Source organism: Gavia stellata, chromosome 5, assembly GCF_030936135.1.
Source record: "Gavia stellata isolate bGavSte3 chromosome 5, bGavSte3.hap2, whole genome shotgun sequence".
Taxonomy (NCBI): domain Eukaryota; kingdom Metazoa; phylum Chordata; class Aves; order Gaviiformes; family Gaviidae; genus Gavia; species Gavia stellata.
The window spans coordinates 50,007,643-50,028,884 of NC_082598.1; the positions used below are offsets into that span (position 1 = coordinate 50,007,643).

The following is a 21,242-nucleotide window of genomic DNA, read 5'->3' on the forward strand; positions in this document are numbered from 1 at the left end:
CAAGATGTTAGTTTTGCCCTTACCTTCTAAAACATTCTGGGTTGCCTGTGCCTGGTTTCTGGATGCACCAGTGTCTTTGGGCACAACGTGATGGAGCCATCTTCTGTCTAGATGGTAACAGAGCTTTTTTTTAACTGTAGCCTGTATACCTTTAGCTGTAGACAAATCGTTGGCCTTTCATGATCCTTTCCACCTGAAGCATACGCTCAAAGCTGTTGTACAAGCAGCCTGACAAAAGGAATTTATGTGCTTTGATTCGTGATTAACATGTGACATGAAGGTACCCAGGCAGATTTCTGGGGAGCCTGTAGGCTGGTAGATGTCTTGGCTTTGAGAGACAGCATGGCACAAACCCCCATGGGACACCTGTACGTGATGGATACACCTATGAAGAGAACCTTAAGCAAGGAGCTAGTGGGAGGTGGGCATCTGAGCAGGGGTGAGCATGCACGGGCCCTGAGGCATGTTGTCCCTGCTGTTGCTACATCTGTGGCTGGCAGTGGGAGCTGGGGAGAGCTGGGGGCATGGGCAGAGGGGGCTGCCAGCTGCAGGCAGAAGCGCCTGGCAAGGAGGAGCAGCAGCAGAGGCTGGGGGAGCTGTGACCGCCAAGTCCTGTGCATGCGGGAAGGCAGTCCATTACACTGTAATTCAGCAGCTCAGTATTACACGGTGTTTTGCCTCTCTGAAATTACTTTGGGCCTATTTTTGGTGAAAAAAAACCCAAACAGAACCTGATGTACTTGGTCTTCTTCCCCTCTCTCTAAAAATGCCAAGACTTTTTTAATTAAAATGCTAACAGGTTTTTAATGAAGTTGTTCATAAATAAATGCTGTATTTCTGGATTTTCTTAAATCTTATGTATATTCCTAGACACAGATTTCTAGTGTCTTGATAAACTGCACCGTGTTATACTATCCAAAATTATCTGTAAGAAATCGTGACTTCATATTACAGAATTTTTTAAAATTGTTTTTTATAAGTGTTGAAGATAAGATTTTATCAAATACAGGGCTTCCAACTTTGTCAGAAAGTGTGGCGGTAGTTTTGGGAAAGGGTATGCTTTTATAAAGAGTCCTGAAAAATTTAAAGAGATGCCCAGCATACTTCCTCTCTGAGACTGACACTCCATAAATAACATCTCATTGAGCTACACATCTAAAAAGGCCACCAGAGGAGGTCAGACTCAGTTGTTGGGGCTATGAATATGTGTCATGGAGAATTTATTGTCCGGAGTGCTTCTCCAGTTTCTACTTTACACATTTATGATACAGTTAAGCGTTGCGATTTTACTGCAGTTTTTGGTAATGTCAGAGAAAAAGGTAGCAGTTGTTAACGACAGAGAAAAGGTATAAATGAAGCATTGCTCTTTGACATGAAGGTGTACTTGAGAAAGAACCCATTGATTTGGATTTTATTTATGTACAAGTATTTTTACAGCTGCCTTCTACATGCGCATATGTTCCCATGCCTATTAATAAGAGACCAGTGCTTAAGTTTATGAAGCATAGAAAACATTGCTCCTGTCTTACCGATGAAACGATTGGACAGGCTTGTAGAAGAATGAGTGATACAGGCAGGGACAGAACTCGGGCACGACTCCCAGTCCCTGGTCTGAACCAGTCTCCCCCATGACAGGAGGTTTATAATCAACAAAATAATGCAGAATTTTCCTAGTGAATTAATTGTTCTACAGCAAATGCATTTTGTAATCAGTGATATTTAAATGTTTTTATTTGTTTTGTTTCTGTAGGCATTTTATCTGCTGCAGTGCTGATTGTTTAGCTTTGGCAAGATTTTATTGATTAAAACTTTTTAGCAAATGTGTTCACATCTATGTCTGCATATTAGAGCAACTGCTTTGAAAACATTTCCCTAAAGCCATTCTGATTTCAAGTCCCTATTACCAAGCAGTGAAGTTCCTCTTGTTCAGTGGCTTATATAATCCCAGAAGGCATCTGGAGCATGTTTATGTTAAGTCAACTATGAATGCAGATGTACAGAAAAGACATGTTATTTACAAAGAGCCGAGTATGCTATTTGCATCAGCCTGATTTATGTATTTTTTCCATTACTTTCTTGGGTGTGAAATATGAATGGCCTTTATAACGAAAGGAATACCCAGTGAGATTTGTGTTCAACAAATAAATATTAAATACGTTGGGTTTCTTTTTTTCTTTTAGATCCATTTCAGTTCCTCACCAAAAGTGAACCTGCAAAGGAACAGACAGCTCAACCAGCTTTAGCCCGGAAACCCACTGTGATCCGAATCCCAGCTAAATCTGGGAAATGTAAGTTGTTCTTCCAAACCATCTGAGAAATCTCTGTCAGAAAATCATTCTGAGTTGCTGTTTACTAGTTATATTAGCTGCCAAAGGAATCTCGTGGTACAGTTTGACAAGACAGAGGAGCCAACCTAAGGGCTGTGGTGGGAGGGAGAAATAGTTGGGAGTCACGTTCCCCTCTCCCTGCTTCCCAGCTACCTCGTCTGGCTCCCTCCCTTTCGCTAACTTTGATGTCCCTCAAACCTTATGGAGCTATGCATGTCAGAGGTGAAACAGCATGGGGCGGATCTAAAGGCTGGCAGGGAACAGCTGGAGGAGACCCTTTCAGCAGAAGCAAGCTTGTCTCATCAGCTAAACCATATCACTGAGCTGTACCTTTGGTCAGATGGACTTCTGTTCTGACATCAGCTGAGGATATTTTAATGCTGCTCCTGAGCTTCCTGGGAGCAGGGCCCCCACTTGTCAAAGGAACAACATTAGAGTAGTAAACTTTGCTTGAAACACAGCTTAGTTGGGATGTAAGCATAGTTTTCACAGCTTACATCAAAAAGTTCCCTTGACCCTTGTTAGATTTGAAATCTGTGGCCATTTAAGCAGTAGTATTTTGGTAGCAGTTGAGGCAATAAAAAAAGCATGCGAGAACTGGGATGCAAAAACCTGATGTGTTCAATTTTGTGTCAAGGTCTTGACTGTAGTTTTCTGACAGTTACCGTATCCCTAATGCCTTCTACCTCTAATCCTTTACAGCTTTACAAATGACACTGACAATATCTCAGAGTGGAAATTTATCAGAGAACCACAAGGTCTTTGTGTTGATCTTTGTATGCTGGAGTACATACTTGCTTCTGTTTTGCCTTATGTTTTATCCTCAAAGCTTAGGGAGAAATGTCACAAGATAGCTCTTAAAACCTGAATATCAAAATCATGTTTTATTACACTGAGTAGGTGTAGAGCCATCTTGTAGCAACTAGATGTCCAGGTGGCTTTTCTCCTAAGACTTTCTCTCATTATTTCCCAAGTTCCCTTCTCTCCCCCCTCCACCCCAGTGCTAAAACAGTAGGTTTTCTTTTCCTCGGCATATGTGAGAAATTATTAAAAATGCAGAGAAAGCTGAAGATACAGCTATGAGGAAAAGTCTTTCTGTTAATACCTGACCAAAAATAGAAGGTTTTTTTTAGCTGAAAGAATATGCTTATGAACTAATGTAAAGAACCCAAGACATAATTCTTCTCCACAAAGGAAATTGTGATTTCCATTTAAAATGAAAAAAAGAAGACATGACAATTTTTTTTTTTTTATTTACACCACCCCCACCCCCCCCACACACCCCCCCAGCTAGATTTTCTTTTGAACTTGTAGATAACTGGTCCCTTGCTGCTCTCTAGTGGTAATTGAACTTTCCACAGGAGACTGCCAGTCATACTGTACTTAGCTACAATTGTCAGGGGGGTGTGAAGGACTGCTTTATGGGAGGCTGTGGCTGGAAGATTAATGGGATGTGGAGGAACAGAAGCAGATTCCAAGCAGAGTAGCCTTTTGTCAGATAGGAGCTGCTGCAGAAATGTAAGCTGTTAGAAGTTAAAAAAATGAGAAAAGTACAACTGGGCCAAGGTATAACATGGATATAGTAGGATTTACCTTGTAAGAGGGCCACATAATCTCAGTACAAGGGGTCTTTCACCATCATGGGTATGGAGGGAGATTAATTCTGTCAGGAACCAGCACACACCAAAAAGAAAACCCCCAATAAACCAAAAAAATCCCTACCTAGCACTACAAAAAAAAAAAAAGGACAGAGCTGGATGCTTAAGAATTTGAACTCCGGTAAAGCACTCACTTAGCATTAGCATTTTTGTCAAGATGTGATTAGAAAGGAAGCACGAAACTTCCACTTCAGTTATTACACTTAGAAATCACTGAAAATAACACCTGCCTTACAGTTCTTGGGTTTTTTTTTTCCTTTATTTCCTTTAATTTTGATCTTATACAGAGTAAAGGCAAGGAAATTAGGCCATCTGTGTATATATCAAGATTTGAAGTGGTGTGAATAAATAAATCTCGTGCTTTTTATATATCAGTAAGGTATGATAAGAGATTTCTCTTGCAATTACTGTCAGGTATTGTTTTTACTTTGCATCCATCATAGTAGCTTAGAAGAGTGATGAACTTCACTGACTTTTTTCCCTGTGCTCGGTCACTGCTAACATGGAAACTGTGACCTAAGAATAAGGGATTTATCCTTGAACTGATCCAGTTTTAAACATCACACCAGTGTTTTAGATCATAGTAATGCAACTGAGGCATTAAAAACAAACAACGCTTCTCCTTCCTATGTGTTATTTCTTTGTTGAGATTACTATTCATGAAATGAGCAACTGAAAGTTTTCATTTTGATAGAATCTCTCCTCTTTTTTGTCATCAGTCTATAAATGTCCAGGCTATCTACACATATTTTTACATAACTCCGAGACTGGCTGGAAGTCAGAAGAGCTTAAGTGTCTGAAGCTCTTTGTATGAAATGAATTCTTTTAGTATACAAATACATTGTAAAATAAATGGCAAGGTTCCAATATATAAAGGCAAAATGATTGGTAAATATGCTGGCAAAACCTGTACAAGTGCTTCCCAGGTTTCAATGGCAGAGACGTTGAAAGCAAATGTCATATAATTAGCAGGGGTTTGTGTTCTTTATTGAGACTGAGGACATCATCGCCCTTCCGTAGTAAGAGCTGTACTGTTTCTTTCTCTGTGTCCTAAATTTGCTTAGCTCCTTAAAGACTATCAGGGAGCTTCCATCTCTGTTTTCTTTCTGTCACCCTGAATTTTGTAGCAGGCAACGGTTTCTTTTCTTGCCTTTACCTTTCTGGAGATTCTTCCATCCAAGTCTCCTGATCTTTCAGGGTTACTTGAAATAACCTTCAGCTGTTTTCCAGCCTGAAGGATATTCCAGGAGCTGACAGCTGAAAAAAGTGAGCTACTTTAGAAATGTGGCTGAGAGATGGTGATGGTGTTTCAGGGTATCCAGTAATGAGTCTGACATTCCCAGGGATAGAAACTCTTCTACTCATCTAATATTATATCAACAAGTATTGCAGCTGAAACCCTTGAATAACTTGCTGGTGTCCTGAAAGTAAAGTGAAGATCCGTTATGCAGGATGGGAAGTACTCCTGAAGTCAACCTCAGAGTTGCAATGTTCCCTTCACATCCCTTTTCTCTTCACTAGTCTTTAAGTGGTCCTACCCATTGGCTGCTTTGGCTTTGAGGAAGGAAATTGTATTCACAACAAAATGCCCCAGCCAAGGTGGATTCCCTTACCTATTGTTGGTCCATGTAATGAAGCTATTAATTAGTCTTTCATTTGGGAACTTCTGGTTTTTTGACAGCTTTAAATGAAATTCCGCATAGCCCTCCGCCACTTCCTGCTGAAAAGCCTATTGGGAACACCTCCGATATCACAGTGGGAAAACCCAGCAGTGGTGGCCTAGTAAAAAAAGTGGTAAGTTAGAACTGTTTTCCTGTATTACAACTTTGTCTGCATTGGTTAACAGATGTCTTGTGACTCTCAAGCATTTGTAAAGTAAGTTATTTGAAGGACCGAAGGATGAAAAGGACTACTCAAAAATGTAAGGCTTTTTTCTTTTAATTGCATCCTCTAATTTAATTATGTAATTTGGACTGCTGTCAGTTCTGAAAAGCACTTTGTTGATTTTACTAAACTTTGATCACATCTATCTTCAATTTTCTGTATTTAGCAGCTGGAATCAGGCTATTCTACAATTTAGTTTCAAAAGCATTGCAAAGTGGTTCGAAGTCCAATGAGATTTACTTAGTGAAATATTGTCAAAGTCCTTTAGAAATGTATTTTTTTACCTTCATACACACAGTACCTCTCAGTGTCTGTGCTAATTTCCAGGCAGAGGAAACTTTTCTGTAGATGAATGAAGCTTGCTTTCTTCACCTCTTTCCTTCTAGTTGTTTTCTACTGGTCCTGTCAGAGCCTGAGTAGAACCATCTATTTTGGAAAGTAAGGCTCTGCTCCTCGCTCCTGAGCATATACTAATGGTAGACATTGTAGCTGTGTATCCTATATGCACTTTGACACAGATTTACAAAAAGGAATTAAAATAAACTAGAAAATGAGAGTAGAATTTCCAAATATTGAGTGCTGTGATGACAAGAATGGCAGAGAATCTTGTGGAAACCACAGGCCGTAAAAAGATCAAATCAAATCAAAAGCCGTCACTAGATGGACAACTGCCAACAAATGTCTTTGTGGCTACCTCTGCTAATAGGGTAAAGGGGTTTTTAAATGTCATGATTGAAGAGGCTATTCATAGAAGCCCCATCTTTTCTGGATAATGCTAAAAAATAATTTGCAACGCAAGACGTTAAATAATATTTTATACTGTGTCACCCCAAAACTTTTACAGTGTCATCCAGGTTATTGTGACAGGCATATGTAAGCTTCAGAGGATTTTTTTTTTAAGAAGACGACTGCATCAAATCCACTGAAACATTTAAATCTTGTCTTTGGAAAGATAAGAACTTCTGCGCTTGTAAAACTAGTATTGTTTGTCAGTGGAAGTGATTAACCAGTAACAGTAAAAATTGTTGACCGTAAACAGCAGTTGGCACAGCTTTCTTCCTTTTCACACAGAAGAGGAAAATTTTGGTATGAGGACAACGTCCCCATCTGAAAGTGGCAGGTTGTTTTCTTTCTAATCAGGATCGTTTGATCAGGAAGATTCATTTGGGGACTTAATTAAGGGTCAAAATTTTGTCACAAAATACATCTAGGTATTTTCTAGGTGGGAAAAATCACAGAAATTGTTTACCATTTTCAAGCATGTGTATCCCTAATTAAATAAACAAGACTGTTCAGACCTATTTAAAACTACTGGTTCAAAAAGGATACTTTTGAAGCCAGAATCAGCACTCTGATTCACCATGCTGTTCCATAAGCAGCTGTGCTTGTTCAGCGGAGCTGGCAGTACTCTCTGGCACTGGGATGAAAATCAACAGCAGGAAGCAGAAGGGATGGTAACTTGCTAATCCATTACTGTGGTCCAAGCCCTTCAGACACGGCACATCTTCCCCTCTGCTGACTCTGCTACAGGGCAGTAGTCTCTGGCAGGGTCAGGATGGGCAGCTGGGAGGAGTGACGCCTTAATCTGCCAAAGCAAGATTCACCAGGGTTTATCTGTTAGATCTCTAGGAAACTTACTCAGATGCCTTCTTTAATGAGAGCTAATGTTATTTGCAAGAGATGCTGTCCTGTGTGAGTTGCATCAATATCGTGTTTTCTGCTTTAAGTCTGTTCAAAGTGTTTCATCTGTCAAAGTTAAATCAAAATTGATAATGTAACTGCGGCAGTTGGAATCCCACAGGCGGTGAAATTGTATGTTTGTATGACTCTCCTGAATTTGCCTCTTAAGCCCTGACTCCCATGTAGTAGGAAAAGAGGGCTGGGTTATGCCTAATGCACAATTTAAGCTGTGATTCAAGTAGTCAGCCAGGTTATTTACATCTCCCTCTATGTCCAACAAGACTTTAAAATGCTAGAACACACCATAATACTTACTACTTTATTCCCAGACCTCCAGAAACTCTTGTTTTTCCTGTCTGTAGGATATAATTTAATACAAGAAATGCATCATTTCAACAAGAACATTTTTGTTTCTTAGGCTTAAAGGAATGGCTTTTTTCTTTTGAATCTTTGTAGGAGTTGGATCATTCAGAACAGGGTGGAGTCCCTCAGCTAGAACCTGTACTACCCCCAAGGTAAGTGCAATTCTTCTGTGACTCACTTAAAAGGGGTGTTTCTGAGCAAGTTTGCCTAGTCAGTCTCAATGTAGACACTACCAACTCTAGTCTTAACTCAACAGGCTTGGGTAGGTGGTATGCTCACTAATAAATAGGCAGGAACAAGTTGCTAGCTGATTAATACTTGTTTGTACATTATTGGTATGAGCAAGGAGATTATAGGGGGACAGCTGTTTGGCTCTTCAGCTAATGTACAGTGGCTGCTGACAGTCATTCCTTTCTGCATCTTTAACCTTCTCACCCACAGCTGAACGTAGAACATCCCCTCTTGCATGTTGCTGACCTTTTGATCAACAGCACTTGCACTTGTGGCTGGGTTTGAGTGGTGAAGGAATGGAGGTGGCAGATGCTGCCACCCTGAAAAGGGCAGATGCTGGGCCAGCATCTTCCCAGAAGCACTGGCTAGTTTATACAGTTCACTTCAGACCTAAAACCCGTGGGAAGCTGTAGAATCAATTATAACCTTGGCGTTTTTTTTATTCTTTTAAACCAACAAGAAAGATCTGCAGAGGGAAAAGTAGCTGAACCAGCCTTAAATGCAGGTCCACTAAATGCCAGAGACAAACTGGAGGGAGATAAGGCATTGACTAGCTAGCCCACTGCAGCTATCTCAGCATCTGCACTCTAAATCTGTGGGTTTAAACATAAGAGTTTGCTCTGTTGTGTCAGGACAAGAGAATCTTTCCGTTATTAAACTTAGTCTACCAATAATAATAAGTATTCATAAACAGGAAAGAATGGGGTTGTACCCACAAGGAAACACCTCATTATTGCCCCTTATGTGCTTGTTACTTTTGCCCGTTCTGTTTAGCATAACAGCATTCCTGATTCTCCAGAGGGTCTCTGGAACTGTAGTAAACATTTTGTCCTTTCACTCTTCTGCTCAAATGGATTTTAAAGTAAGCAGTAATAATTCTCTGAATTGCTTGATAGGGTTTTCTTGTTTAGTTGAGTTGCCTTACAAACGTATGGGTTGGTTTGTTTCCAGATTTAATGCAGTCTAACTTGGAATTTCCCCTTTTGTCAATATTAAAAATGCTTAGTTTAGGATGAGGCCAAGAAAGGGGAGAGGTGGAAGTTGAATAGAAGTGGAAATTTTTTTTGAAATTTAAAAAATAATCCATACTCAAGTACGAATAGAGAACACTTACCAGGAGCATTAGTAAAGCACTAGTATCTTCTCAGGTGGTGGGTGATGCTCACAAAATATGTCAGAAGGATACTCCAAAGATCCACTAATGCATATTTGTTGTGGTTGATAATTTTTACAGACCCTTGAGGAATTCACACAAGCAAATAATTATGCTGAATTACACTATATGAAAAAAGGGAGACAATTGTAGCAGAAACTCACAGTAACTAGCCAAAGATTTCCCAATAGCAATCAAACAATATAGTATTTTTGGAATAGTGGTAGTGCCAGGATTCTTAATAACAGGAAGCCAAAGTTTTATGTACATAATGGTTGTTTATAACAGAGGTGATTTTTAATTAGCAGATTATTGATTTGGCCACACTCTTTGATTCTAAAAATCATAGCTCATGTGTACTGTATAGGCAGCTTTTTCTTCATCAATGCTTAGTAGGGGGGATTTTTTAGATTTTTTTAATTTTTTTTTTTTTAAATTACCACTGTCACTTAATAGTCTCTGATTTTGGTTTCTAAACTACTGGTACACTAATGAGTGTGTGATACCTCCAGCATTGCCAGAAAATGCAAGTATTTTCACTGGTGTTTTCTTTCTACAGTAGACATCTGTTGCATAAAAATGGTAAATTCTGCTGTTGATGCCATTGTGCAAAGTGGTGTCATATGTCATGAGTTTCAGCAGAGGTCCAAAAGTCACTTCAGGCAAGTGACATCCCAGGGAATGAGCTAGGCTGATTCCTGAAGACCAGCTAGATCAGCAGAGCTTCTCAGGGCTTTCACTAAAGCTCTTCACTAGAACAACTCCATCCAGAGGCAGCTTCAGGTAAAGCTCTTTCTAAAGGTGGATTGCTGAAAGAAATCCTGCTTATGTAGTGGGATCCCGAGAAAGCTGGCAGGCTGTTGATAAGCGAAAGTGGTGAGCAGACTTGGAAATATGTAGTCAAAAGATCTGTCTAAGGACTTGGTCATCCAGTCCCAGTATCTGAAAAGTTCATGTATTCCCAGAGAGCTTCAGATACGACACACTCTACAGCTCAGGTCATCATGAGTCACATTTCCTTGTTGCATACTCTGTAGCTAGGGCTGTGGTGCAGGATGAGATGGCACATTTATTAATATGCATATTCCTCTGATTGGTTTGCCCAATTTTCAGGCCTGTGGATGGAAAAATTATACCTGCCCGACCTCCCCCACCTAAAGGTGTTCCGGGAAGGCCACCTCCACCAAAACTCTCTGCAGCCAAGACCTCCTCCCAGAAGGATGCTCTTTCACGATCTACTTCTGACATCGCTTCTGATAAAAAACCCAGCAAGTTCAGACTGGGACCCAAGAGAACAAAAAGTGAAGTTTTTAAAAATCCAGAACCAGCATTACCTCCTAGACCTAAACCGGGTCATCCTCTCTACAACAAATACATGGTGAGAGTTGAGATACTCTATCTGAGACTGTTGTTTATAAAACAGTGCTGGTTAAAATAGTAGTGAAAAAGGTAGTAAGGTAGGTTACTATGATGTGTTTTTCAACGTGCATCTATCAGCATAATCTTCCTTAGAAAATGCTAATAGATAAATAGTAATAAGTACTGTAAGGTAACACTAGAGAAAGCAATATATACATACGAAGTATAGATATATGTGTGCGTGTTTTTGTGTATATATGTAATTTTTATATAGAGAGAGGTATATATCTCTTTAATGCATAGCTTTTTGGGTTTGGAGATTCTTTTTACAGTCACCAGTTCAGAATTCTATTACAGCACGTAAAATGAAGCTAAATAATTGCATTTGTATGTTGTTTTTCCTTGTATATGTCCAAATGCTTAAGAAAATTGGGGGAGCATTAGAACTTTAAAAGTAGTTTACCTTGCTTAATCAAGCCTGCAAAGAGTGAGGAATGTAACATCACTTATCTTACATTTTCATCCTATCAATGCCATCCCTTTTCATTATAAAAATGTTTCTTTTTGGTATTGCATATGTTGTTAGGGAATATTAAATATAAATGGATCAATATTACAGGTAAAAAGGAGAGAGTCTTTCCCTGGTCAGTGATCAGAGTTGGTGACTGCTTGAACCAGTGCTGTTGTCAAACAAAGCACCCACACAACCGTAGCATGAACAACATCAACATTCAGCATGAAGTGGAAGCTTTCTGTTGCCTTCTTTTTGATCTTCACTCTTGCATTTAAATCCTTGGTGGAGCAGAGGAGCACAAAAGAGAGAGAAAGATGTATCTAAGTTGATAGTAGGAACAGCTTTGATATAATGGAAGCATGTTGCTTCCTCTCTGGTGTAGCCACACCTATTTACATAAGAAACATGTGACATATTTTGTAGATGAGATTTTTTTTCAGTAGCAAATCACTAGTAATTCCCTGCCCTTAAGTGTTACTGTCAATGAAATTTTCTCCCAGGTTGTTTTTAGAGTGCCCTCCATGACAAATGAATACATCTCCGTGTCATTGTGTTGCTGAACATCGTGTACTGTATGGTATGATACCAGTTAGGTGGCTAAGACACTTTCAAAGCGGATGAGAACACCTGGGTTTCTCGAAGTAGCAGTTCATATCACCAGCAGTCCATTCTGAATACCTTCCAAAGGAGCTTGTCCTCTTCCACTGGACTCCTAAATTAGTTACCTGTAGTAGGTGGTTTAAATAGTTCCATCGTCTGACCGTATTCACTTGCAGTGGGAATTTCAGCTGCTTAGACGTGAAACAAACTTTTCCATTTGCCTCTGTTTCTATTCAAGCTACCTGTGCCTCATGGAGTTGCCAAGGAAAATTGTCTTCCCAGGAATACTGGAGAACTGTCCTGTAAGGTAAGGCATTTTTTTCTGCCAATAAATATTTAATGAGCAAGACTCCTGTTGCGTTAAAGTATCAAGTGCTTTAGGCTTTAAAGGTTACACTGAGAAATGTAATAGTGGTTTATTAAATCCTTGTGTTTCTTTAAGAAAAACAAAATAACCACCAAACCAAAACCCAATAATGATGATTTGCCTTATAGCACAGGGACATTCTGCTTATGGAGCAGAGCAACAGTAATTACTTGGAGTGCCAGAAGGGAGAGGAAATTGGTAAAGTTTCTCTGTCTCATAGGAAGATAATCGCTCCCTTGGCTGAGTATCTGAAAAGTGGGCAAAAGATAAGAGAGTAGTTTTATGAAGTGCTGTACATGATGTATCAGTATCATGATGTATCAGTGAATTGGCTTTGACATACGGACTTCAAAGTATTTTCCTCCCTCTGCTTCTACAGAACATAACCTGTTTTTAGGGCATGACTGCATTAATATTAAATAGCTAGTATAAATTATAGCCATGAGCAGCCTTTTTGATTATTATCAGAAACCTACATGGCTGAAATAGATTTCTATGCAATCTGTTGTTATCTGTTGTAATTCATATTATTCTGGCCTTCTCTTTGTCCATGTTGGGCTTTTTTGGTTGTTTTTTTTGTACGCAATGAATTACTTTGAACGTTATTCATGCACAGCGATTGTCATCAGTACAGTCTGAAAATTCCTAGTGGGTGGGATAGAGAAGATTTTGAATATAATTTCCCTTTATAAAGATCCCACAACAAAATTGTCATTTCCCCTCAGTGTTACCTTCCTGTAAGCAAAGGCCTAGTGGCTTGCTCACCCCTCTAAAATGCTTGGCAGTCATCAGATCATAGAATCATAGATGTGCTGCCCCTGCTGAGTGTGCTGGGGAGAGTTGGCCTGGGGTGTTCCCTCCAAGCAAGGAAGAGTAACTGGCAGCACGCAGTACCAAGCAGCAGTGGAAAATTTGTCCACAACCCTTGCAATGACAGTTGGCATCAATGCTCCAGATTTCTGACCCACAGAGATAGCTGAGGCTTTGTCTATTCTGGGAAAAGTTACATGCCTTCCCTTCCCTTTACTGGCTCAAAAGTAGATTTTGGTGAAACGCATTCTGGTTTACACTGGCAAAAGGCATACAGAATTCAGACCCATAGCTGTGTGACCAATACTAACCGTTGCCTCCAAAGGTGATTTCTGACACCAGAACAATGTTGTGTCCAAAGTCAGAAAATTACTTTCAAAGTACGTAACACAGAATCTCTGTTAGTATCTTCCATGATTTATAAACTACTTGGGTTTATTTGTTGTTGTCAGGATTCAAACCACCCTCCAAAAGTTTCTGACACAACTGCACCTCATGCTGTAGTCCTGCATGATTTTCCTGCGGGTAAGTAAATGTGAATATTCTGGAAGCTTGTTTTACTCTGAGACTTTCAAATTGGAATTTTCTTAGGAATTAGAGCTTAAAAATTATGACGAAGCTCAGCCTGCAAGGTCTGTGTGTAGAGTTGTTCAAATCCATTGGTTTACCTATAGTTGGGCCAGTCTTTTAGTTAAAGCTAACTGGTTTATCAAGTATAATTAAGACTTTTTAAAAACTCATTCTGGATTTGTCTGTGGTATTTATATTAAGAAGGTTTTACTTAGAGAAAATCAGTGAGCGTGACAACTACTATTAACTGAAATGATGCTGTCTTACAGAGCATGCTGATGACTTGGACCTTCATTCTGGAGACACCGTTTGTCTTTTGGAGAAAATCGATACCGAGTGGTACAAAGGAAAATGTGGGAATCGCACAGGGATATTTCCTGCCAGCTTTGTTAAAGTAGTTGTATGTAGGCTTTGTATACATTGCTACATAAGATCCTATTGCATTGTTTTTCTGTTTCTATTTTACTATAGCTCCTGTGTGTTTAACTCTATTCTGTATTTAGATCATCTCTTTTCCCTCTGGGAGCACAGAAGACATATCAACTTGTTTGTATGGTATTAGAAAGATGCTTGATTTGGCATGACCAACTTGTATTATGGGAATTATTTTGCTGTTAATTTGAAGTGAGAAAATCATGGCCCTTACCATATTCTCTTTGTTAACCTAGGTAGTTTCTCAGGATCTACAAAGCAGATTATTTTTCACAGCTGCATGTAAGAATCAACACGCAGTAAGATGGTTGCTTTTTGTGCCTCCCCCCAGCTCCCCAGCTTCTTTCATTTTCTTGTCCCTTGAACTGTGCTGGAATCACCACTTTTATAGCCATGTAGTGAACTAGGTCAGGGCAGCAGTTGGGCCCAACGAAACATGTTTTTCTTCTTCCTAGAGTGTTTTTTTCCCAGCTGGATCAATTCGCATAAGTGGCTTACTAAGTGGCTGCACAAATGGTTGTGCTGGCACAGTGCAAGGAGATTGTGTTGTTGCAAATGAGCAGCTTAAAGCAATCCTGTTACTGAATGTGACAGGGTGAAATCTATTGCAAGCCTCAGTCTGAGATGGAAGTCCATTTTGTGGCAGTAGAAAGGGCCGTTAGGCTATCTACACCAGCCATATGGACATGGAGGAATGCTAAACTGACACCAGGATGCAGTGAAGGTGTATGGCTGGGCATTAAAGATGGTAAAAGTCTGTGTCAAGCTGGGGCAGCTGGCAGAGATGAGCACTGTTGCTACATGGACAATACCAAGTATTTGGTAACTATCAGAGAGTGTAGGGTGTCTTGTTTAGTTTGTAATGGTGTTAGTGGAGAAAAATTTTAAGATTTGAGAAGTGCTGAAGAATAAAAACTAGACTTGGGGTTAGTAATAATGGAACCATACTCAAATTCGTTTCATGAGAAAGATTTGTTAGCTAAATTGATTACCTGCTTCTACACGGACCAGCAATTTAATTTAAAAGCTCTTGTTAGTACTGATGGCTAATAGAAGATTTTATGTTAAAGCAGTGGAATGAATATTTGGTGTCAAATTCAGCATTAATACAGATAGATACACCTTCATAAAAGCTAGGGAAGATGTGTTTCAAATTTCTGTTTTAGCTTTAGAAGGGGGTTACCCTTTGAGTGCAAAAATCTTTTGTTTCAGCAAAACTAAAAAAAGGAAACAGAGTGCAGTACATGAGGCTAATTTACTGAGTGAATTCTCCTGTTCATTCATGTCAGATCTGATCTTGATACAAGGTCTGTATACAATACACTATAGTTTTACAATATTGAGCTGGGTATTAGCTTTGGTCTGGACACCTAACAGTAATACATGCTTTTTACTTCCCATAGAACCTTCAGAGCACCACAGATAACCAGCTCCTCTAGCAAGAGCACTGCAAAGATTATTTGTCCTAAAAGGCAGCATGATTTCCTCCAGTCCTTCACATAAGCTAATGAAACATTCTTGTTGATTTTTATGGGAACTGGCTCATGCGATAGTGAGCTGTAACTCAAAGCTCCTCGCCAAGGGTCTCTAGTCTTGTAGTCTATCTCAGAGATCATCCTTTGTGTCACACCAAAAATACAATTGAAGTCCTCTTATGATAAAGGTCTTCAATGCCGTCTGTTTGATACAACCATGTATTGATTTTCTAAATTATATTTCTCCGATTCAAGTGAGATCTGTGAGATGTGTTTTTGTTTGGAGGACAGCTGGCTACCAAAGCCCAGAAAGGATATGTGTAAACAATAATTTTGTCTATTGTGATTATATTGTGCTAATAAATAATAGAGAGCAATTACCAGTTGAAAGTTGGGAGCTAAATGCAACAACATGTAGTAGCATCCAGTCTCATATTCTGTCAATCAGTCATGCCACAAGTAGAAACAGTAAACCAGCTTCGTAACAGAAAACATTAAAGAGTGCTCCTTGTTTGCATGAGATTGAAAAATGAGAAATCAGGCATACAAAACCAAAATCTACATTAATATGGTCATATATCATAGCATGCCAGCGACTATGACATGGAGGTCATAACTGGAGCTGATGCTTAGCTGAAAAATAGATTATTTTAACCACTTCCAAGTTTATTGTAGTTATGTTGCCATGAGCTTGAAATGGAAGATTTCACTTATTTTGTTGTCTTATTAGATTGATGTTCCAGAAGAAGGCAACAGGAAAAAAATACCCTTTTCATCACAATGTGTTAAGTGAGTCAGATAAATCTTATTTGCTTTCTCATGTTGATTTACTAGGAAGTAAAAAGATAACTTTGAAGCAGGTGTTATCTGCTCTGAGGTATATGGTTAACAGTTTCTTCACCAAAATATATTTTAAAAATTAAGCTCTCAAAACTGAAAGTTTATGATGTTTTAATAAAAGAGTCATATTCAGGTAAAAAAAGCCTAAAAACTCACTTCATGGCTTCAAAAAATTGGTAGATCACTTTTATTATAAATGTTTATATAGACATAGTCCCCTTCACTCACTTTCCTTCCTCTTACAAGCTCTATTAGAAGAGCATTTCCCATAATTTTTCATGAAAATTGGTTACAGAAACTGTGAACCAATCCGATTAACTTCAGCAGCATTGCACTCTCCTGTCTTTGCTCCTGGCCGTGTTACTTTCTTCCAGTACCCTCATAAGATGTAACATGGTAGGGCTCCTACTCATTTGACAGAACAAGATAAAACGGGACAGAACATAGGTGTACTTTAAGTAGAGAAATCTATCTTGTCTTAAAGTGTATAACTATAGAGGTGAGTCTAAAGTTCCCCAGATCAAATTATCAAAGGTACTTCAAGAACTTTCATTTCTGATTTGCAAACAACTTGTACTAAGATTTGTGGGAAGGAACAACTTTTCCTGCTGTTTTTACTCGATGTTTTATATGATTTCATAAATCATTCATTGCAGCAATTAAAGCAAATTCAGTCAGAGGCAGGAGCTAGTATCAATGGGATCGTTCAGTTTGTTCTTCAGATAGAGCTTGACTTGTTTTAACCGAAACTTTATTTTTAAAAGCTGCTTCTGCAACTAAGAAAGAAACAGAAAGTGCTAGCTCTGTGCTGAAGCTTTTTCAAAGATATGAGTGGGGGACAGGGGTGGGAATCAAGCTTCTTACATTGGTTGTATGCTATGATGCTATAGAAAGAACTAAAGCTTATTATCACTTTTTTCCAGCAAAGTATTTCTGATAAATCAAAAATCTTATGAGAGTAATTTCTTGAATTTATTTTAATAGTTTATTAAATTATTAAAACTATTTAAGTGAGGAAAAAATTGATTTGCCTTTTCAGTGTTAGACCAAATTATGTAAAATTTATCGTATGCATTGATGTTTCTTTCTTTGATAGATAATTTATTTCCTCATGCCTATGAAACTGCCATGTATTTGGGATTTGGGACAAATACACAACACCCACCCCCCACCCATGTTTGGCTGCATCTAAATTGGATGCTAGCTCAAAAAGATATCAAACTCTTAATAAAAGCATATCAAGACACTTACTTGGATATGGGCAAAAATATAAAATGGGACAGGTAGCCCAGAAACAAAATGGTATTTTTGTTGTTATTGTTTGGAAGAGAAATAGGGTCTTATGCAAAATACTGTAACAGCCAGGAATTGGGATGCAGAAGTTGCGTCCAGCTCCTCCAGGGTCCACATTCATCCTGCTCAGAAAGCAGAAATGAGAACCAGGGCTAGACCCCAATTTTCCACCTGTTCTATCTTCAGTGCATTCTTTCATCATTTTAATTAAAAGATATCAATCTGTATTTTGCACAATGCTGCCTTATTATTAAGTGGAAAATAATAATAAATAAGCAAAGTAACTTTCTCGTCTGTTTGTGCAGAGGCCCAAGATGTGTAGCACGATTTGAATATATTGGAGATCAGAAAGATGAGCTCAGTTTTTCAGAAGGTGAAACTATTATCCTTAAAGAATATGTAAATGAAGAGTGGGCCAAAGGAGAGCTCAGAGGCACATCTGGAATTTTCCCCTTGAACTTTGTGGAAGTAATTGAAGATCTGCCTGGAACAGGTATGAGTATGTTTGCAAAAATCTTCAAGAACACAGTTTTGTACTGCATGCATATAGGCAGCATATAGGAGAAAGGTACAAAAGGACAATGAATGCAGGAAGGAGGTAGAAAAGGAAAAAAGACAGGTAAGAAAAATCAAAAGCAACAGTAGGACTTCTTAAGAAGTTATTCTTAATAATAATTTTGAATATCTAAAATGTCAATCATTAGTAACATTTTGAATAGTCATTGCTGCGATTCTAAGTTGTCCTTTACTTATGTAGGTACAGGAGCAGCACTGAAGAACAAGGTGGAGGTTTCTTTTTCCCTTCCTCAGGTAATAAAATGTTACAGGTGAGAGACAGAATCTACATAGCAGTTTCATAGATTTACATAGACTTTCTATTATAATGGCAGATTAGCTGTACAACTTTAAACCTGAATGTAACACAACTCCCACAGCACACAATGCTGCATGGGCACATCTTGAATTCTGTCAGTTGGCCTAAACTGATTGGATTCATAGCTTCTGGCAAATTAACATAAGTAAATTTTTACCCTTTGTACTTAGGCAAATTCTTGTTAGCTCTATTTTAAGTATTGCTGCAGTGGTCTAATTTTGAATGTATTAATCCTGTCCCCTGCCACCAATGATAAAAAGGAATGTGTCTGAGCCTAGATGAAATTCTGTGGTAATTGCTGAAATGCCATTCTAGTCTACATCTGCAGTGATACTATTCTATGAGAGAAAGTCAGGACACCCGTGTTCTGTACAGCTGCTTTCACCAGTATCCATCAGCTTATGGGCTCCATTAACGCTTCTAAAATTAATGCATTTCTTCTGTTCGCTTGAATAGAACAACAGACACTCAGTAGAGTGGTGTGAAGCACTTCATGATTTTACAGCAGAAACCAAAGACGATTTATCCTTTAAAAAGGGAGACTACATCCAAATACTGGAGCAAGTAGATCCAGAGTGGTATAGAGGAAGACTGAATGAAAAGGAAGGGATTTTCCCAGCAGTTTTTGTTCAGACCTGCTCAGGTACAGTGCTCTTACTAGATGGCAATTCATTATTCCTTGGGTTGTGACAGTCATGACAGTTCTGGGAGAACCCATCTATTCCAGAACCCATCTATTCCATTTTATTAACAAGCCACACACCACCTCAGTCCTTAATATCCTAAAGCTAAACTAAGCATTGCACCACCCTCTCTAATAATAGCAATATAATCCTGTAGTCAGTAAGTAATCTGGGAGGTGATACAGATTCTGAGTCAATTTAAAGTGCAGTTTGGGCACAGGCAAAACAGGACCATTGAGCTGCCTTTTTAGTAAGAATTCAGGGGTACAAAAGATGGGGCAGAGCTAGGTTCTCCCTCAGCTGAAGGGAAACACTGCAGCACAGCCAAAGAGCTGGTGGAGCTGTAAATAACCGTAACTGCTGCATCTTGGCACAGAACTATCGTACTGCCCTTGGTGAAGCAAGGACTGAATGCTACTTGCTCTCCTTGAGCTTCCATTTGGTCCCCAAATGAATGCAGTCAAAACCATCAGAGGACAGAAAATCGCATTTTTTCCCCATAGTTTTTGCAAGTAAAGCCATGAGTGAAAGTTGACAGAAAATAAATTCCACCTAACTGGCAAATAGCACATACCGAGTGCTGCTTCACCTCCACGTACAAAGATGAAAAGAGCTTTTATTAGATATTGTCATTGGAAAGTTCAAGTAAGTGAACTTTAAATTTAGTCCTCTTAGAAGCAGAACCATGGGACTATGTTAGTACTGTAAAATGAACTGGTGTCAGTAGAGATTTTTATTCCATTAGGACAGTGAATTTGCTAAGTAGCAGTAGTAATAACATCTGGACACCCTGTAGCACGCTAGTGGGGAGAAAACAGGAGAATGACAGGAAGCTTCTCCAGAAGCAGAGATTTATTTAATTCCCATCCAAATAACTTGTCTTGTCCATGTTCTGCAGCCAGGGTAGAGCTGTCACAGTCTCTAGGAGCGAAGAAAGGAAAAGCCAGAGCTCTTTATGATTTTCATGGAGAAAATGAAGATGAGCTTTCCTTCAAAGTAAGTACCTCTCTTCTTAGCCCAATTTTCCAAAAGGTCTTATGCTCCTATAAAGAATGCTAAAAAATAGGATTATTCACAGTGAAAGTAGGCTTTGAACAGGAAAGAACAAAGCACATAGAAGAGGCATAAATACTAACACATTTGATAGCCTCTCAAAAAATTTTTGCCCTTACCACTTCTGTTTCATATTGGCAAAATCTTTACTGAAGACATTGAAAAGAGGTCAGGAATTGCAGAATTCCTCTGACTTTTCTGATCCAGTAAATGTGACAAAAAAACCAAATGTAATTTTGCAGTACATTCAGTTCTTGATCAGTTGATATGATCAAGGGAACCTCTTTTTAAACTAGAAAGACAGCAACAAGAAAGAGGGTATAGCAAGAGTGCCAGTGCTACACTAGTGATGCCTTTAAGGGATACCTAGTACAGCAACATCTCAAAGTTTGGCAGCACAACACATAGTTGCCATGGGAGCAAGGGGAGAAATGAAATACTTGCTGGATGGCCAGATAATACTAAGAATCATGAACAACAAACAGCGTGCCCTTCTAGATTCAAAGTCACGATTTAGGTAACTGTGTCCTCAAAATCAAGTTTCCGAGAAACAGCAGACTCTCACAGCAGGCCCCAAGTTGTGTTTATCAGCTGGAACACACTATTTTCTCTTTCTAAAGCTAGTAAAATTATTAGTTTCAGCATTAGCAGCTTGCAATGCTGGAAGGGCAGATGATTCTTTAAAGCAGAAAAGGGGAATGGAGGTACTGGAAGAAAGGTCAGGGCCATGACAGTGCTTCAGATGAAGGGTGTAGCACAGGACAATGAAAACACAACAAGCATCAAACACAGGAGCTGCAGTTTATTTTTAACAGCTACACTGAGCTACTTAGATGATGATTGCTTTCCTTTTTGGGAAAGGAAAGTTTCTAAAGGAAAGAGGAAAGTTTCCAAGTGCTGGAAAATATTGGGACTAAATTTAAAAAAAAAAAAGCTTTAAAGCATTTGAAGAAAAGAAACCCTCATAACAGAGGAGGGAAACACACACAAATAACAAGAAAGGCAAGGGGCCTGTGAGCCAGCTCTCCAACATACCGACCTACCTGCCTACCTACCTGGGGAGCTTAAGCAATGCA

At 39.0% G+C, this 21,242-nt stretch overlaps 1 protein-coding gene across 2 annotated transcripts in view; it reads left to right on the forward strand.

Moving 5' to 3' along the window:
* The window catches only part of SH3D19 (SH3 domain containing 19), a 36,915-nt gene that overhangs the window by 14,991 nt on the left and 682 nt on the right, over positions 1 to 21,242 (forward strand). For both annotated transcript variants that reach the window (XM_059817765.1, XM_059817767.1), the window contains 12 exons: positions 2,181 to 2,288; positions 5,667 to 5,779; positions 8,006 to 8,064; positions 10,410 to 10,674; positions 12,008 to 12,076; positions 13,399 to 13,471; positions 13,786 to 13,916; positions 16,154 to 16,212; positions 17,862 to 18,049; positions 18,314 to 18,366; positions 18,887 to 19,073; positions 20,012 to 20,109. In XM_059817765.1, coding sequence (XP_059673748.1) covers positions 2,181 to 2,288; positions 5,667 to 5,779; positions 8,006 to 8,064; positions 10,410 to 10,674; positions 12,008 to 12,076; positions 13,399 to 13,471; positions 13,786 to 13,916; positions 16,154 to 16,212; positions 17,862 to 18,049; positions 18,314 to 18,366; positions 18,887 to 19,073; positions 20,012 to 20,109 — 1,403 coding nt within the window. The remainder of the gene's footprint in view (positions 1 to 2,180; positions 2,289 to 5,666; positions 5,780 to 8,005; positions 8,065 to 10,409; positions 10,675 to 12,007; positions 12,077 to 13,398; positions 13,472 to 13,785; positions 13,917 to 16,153; positions 16,213 to 17,861; positions 18,050 to 18,313; positions 18,367 to 18,886; positions 19,074 to 20,011; positions 20,110 to 21,242) is intronic.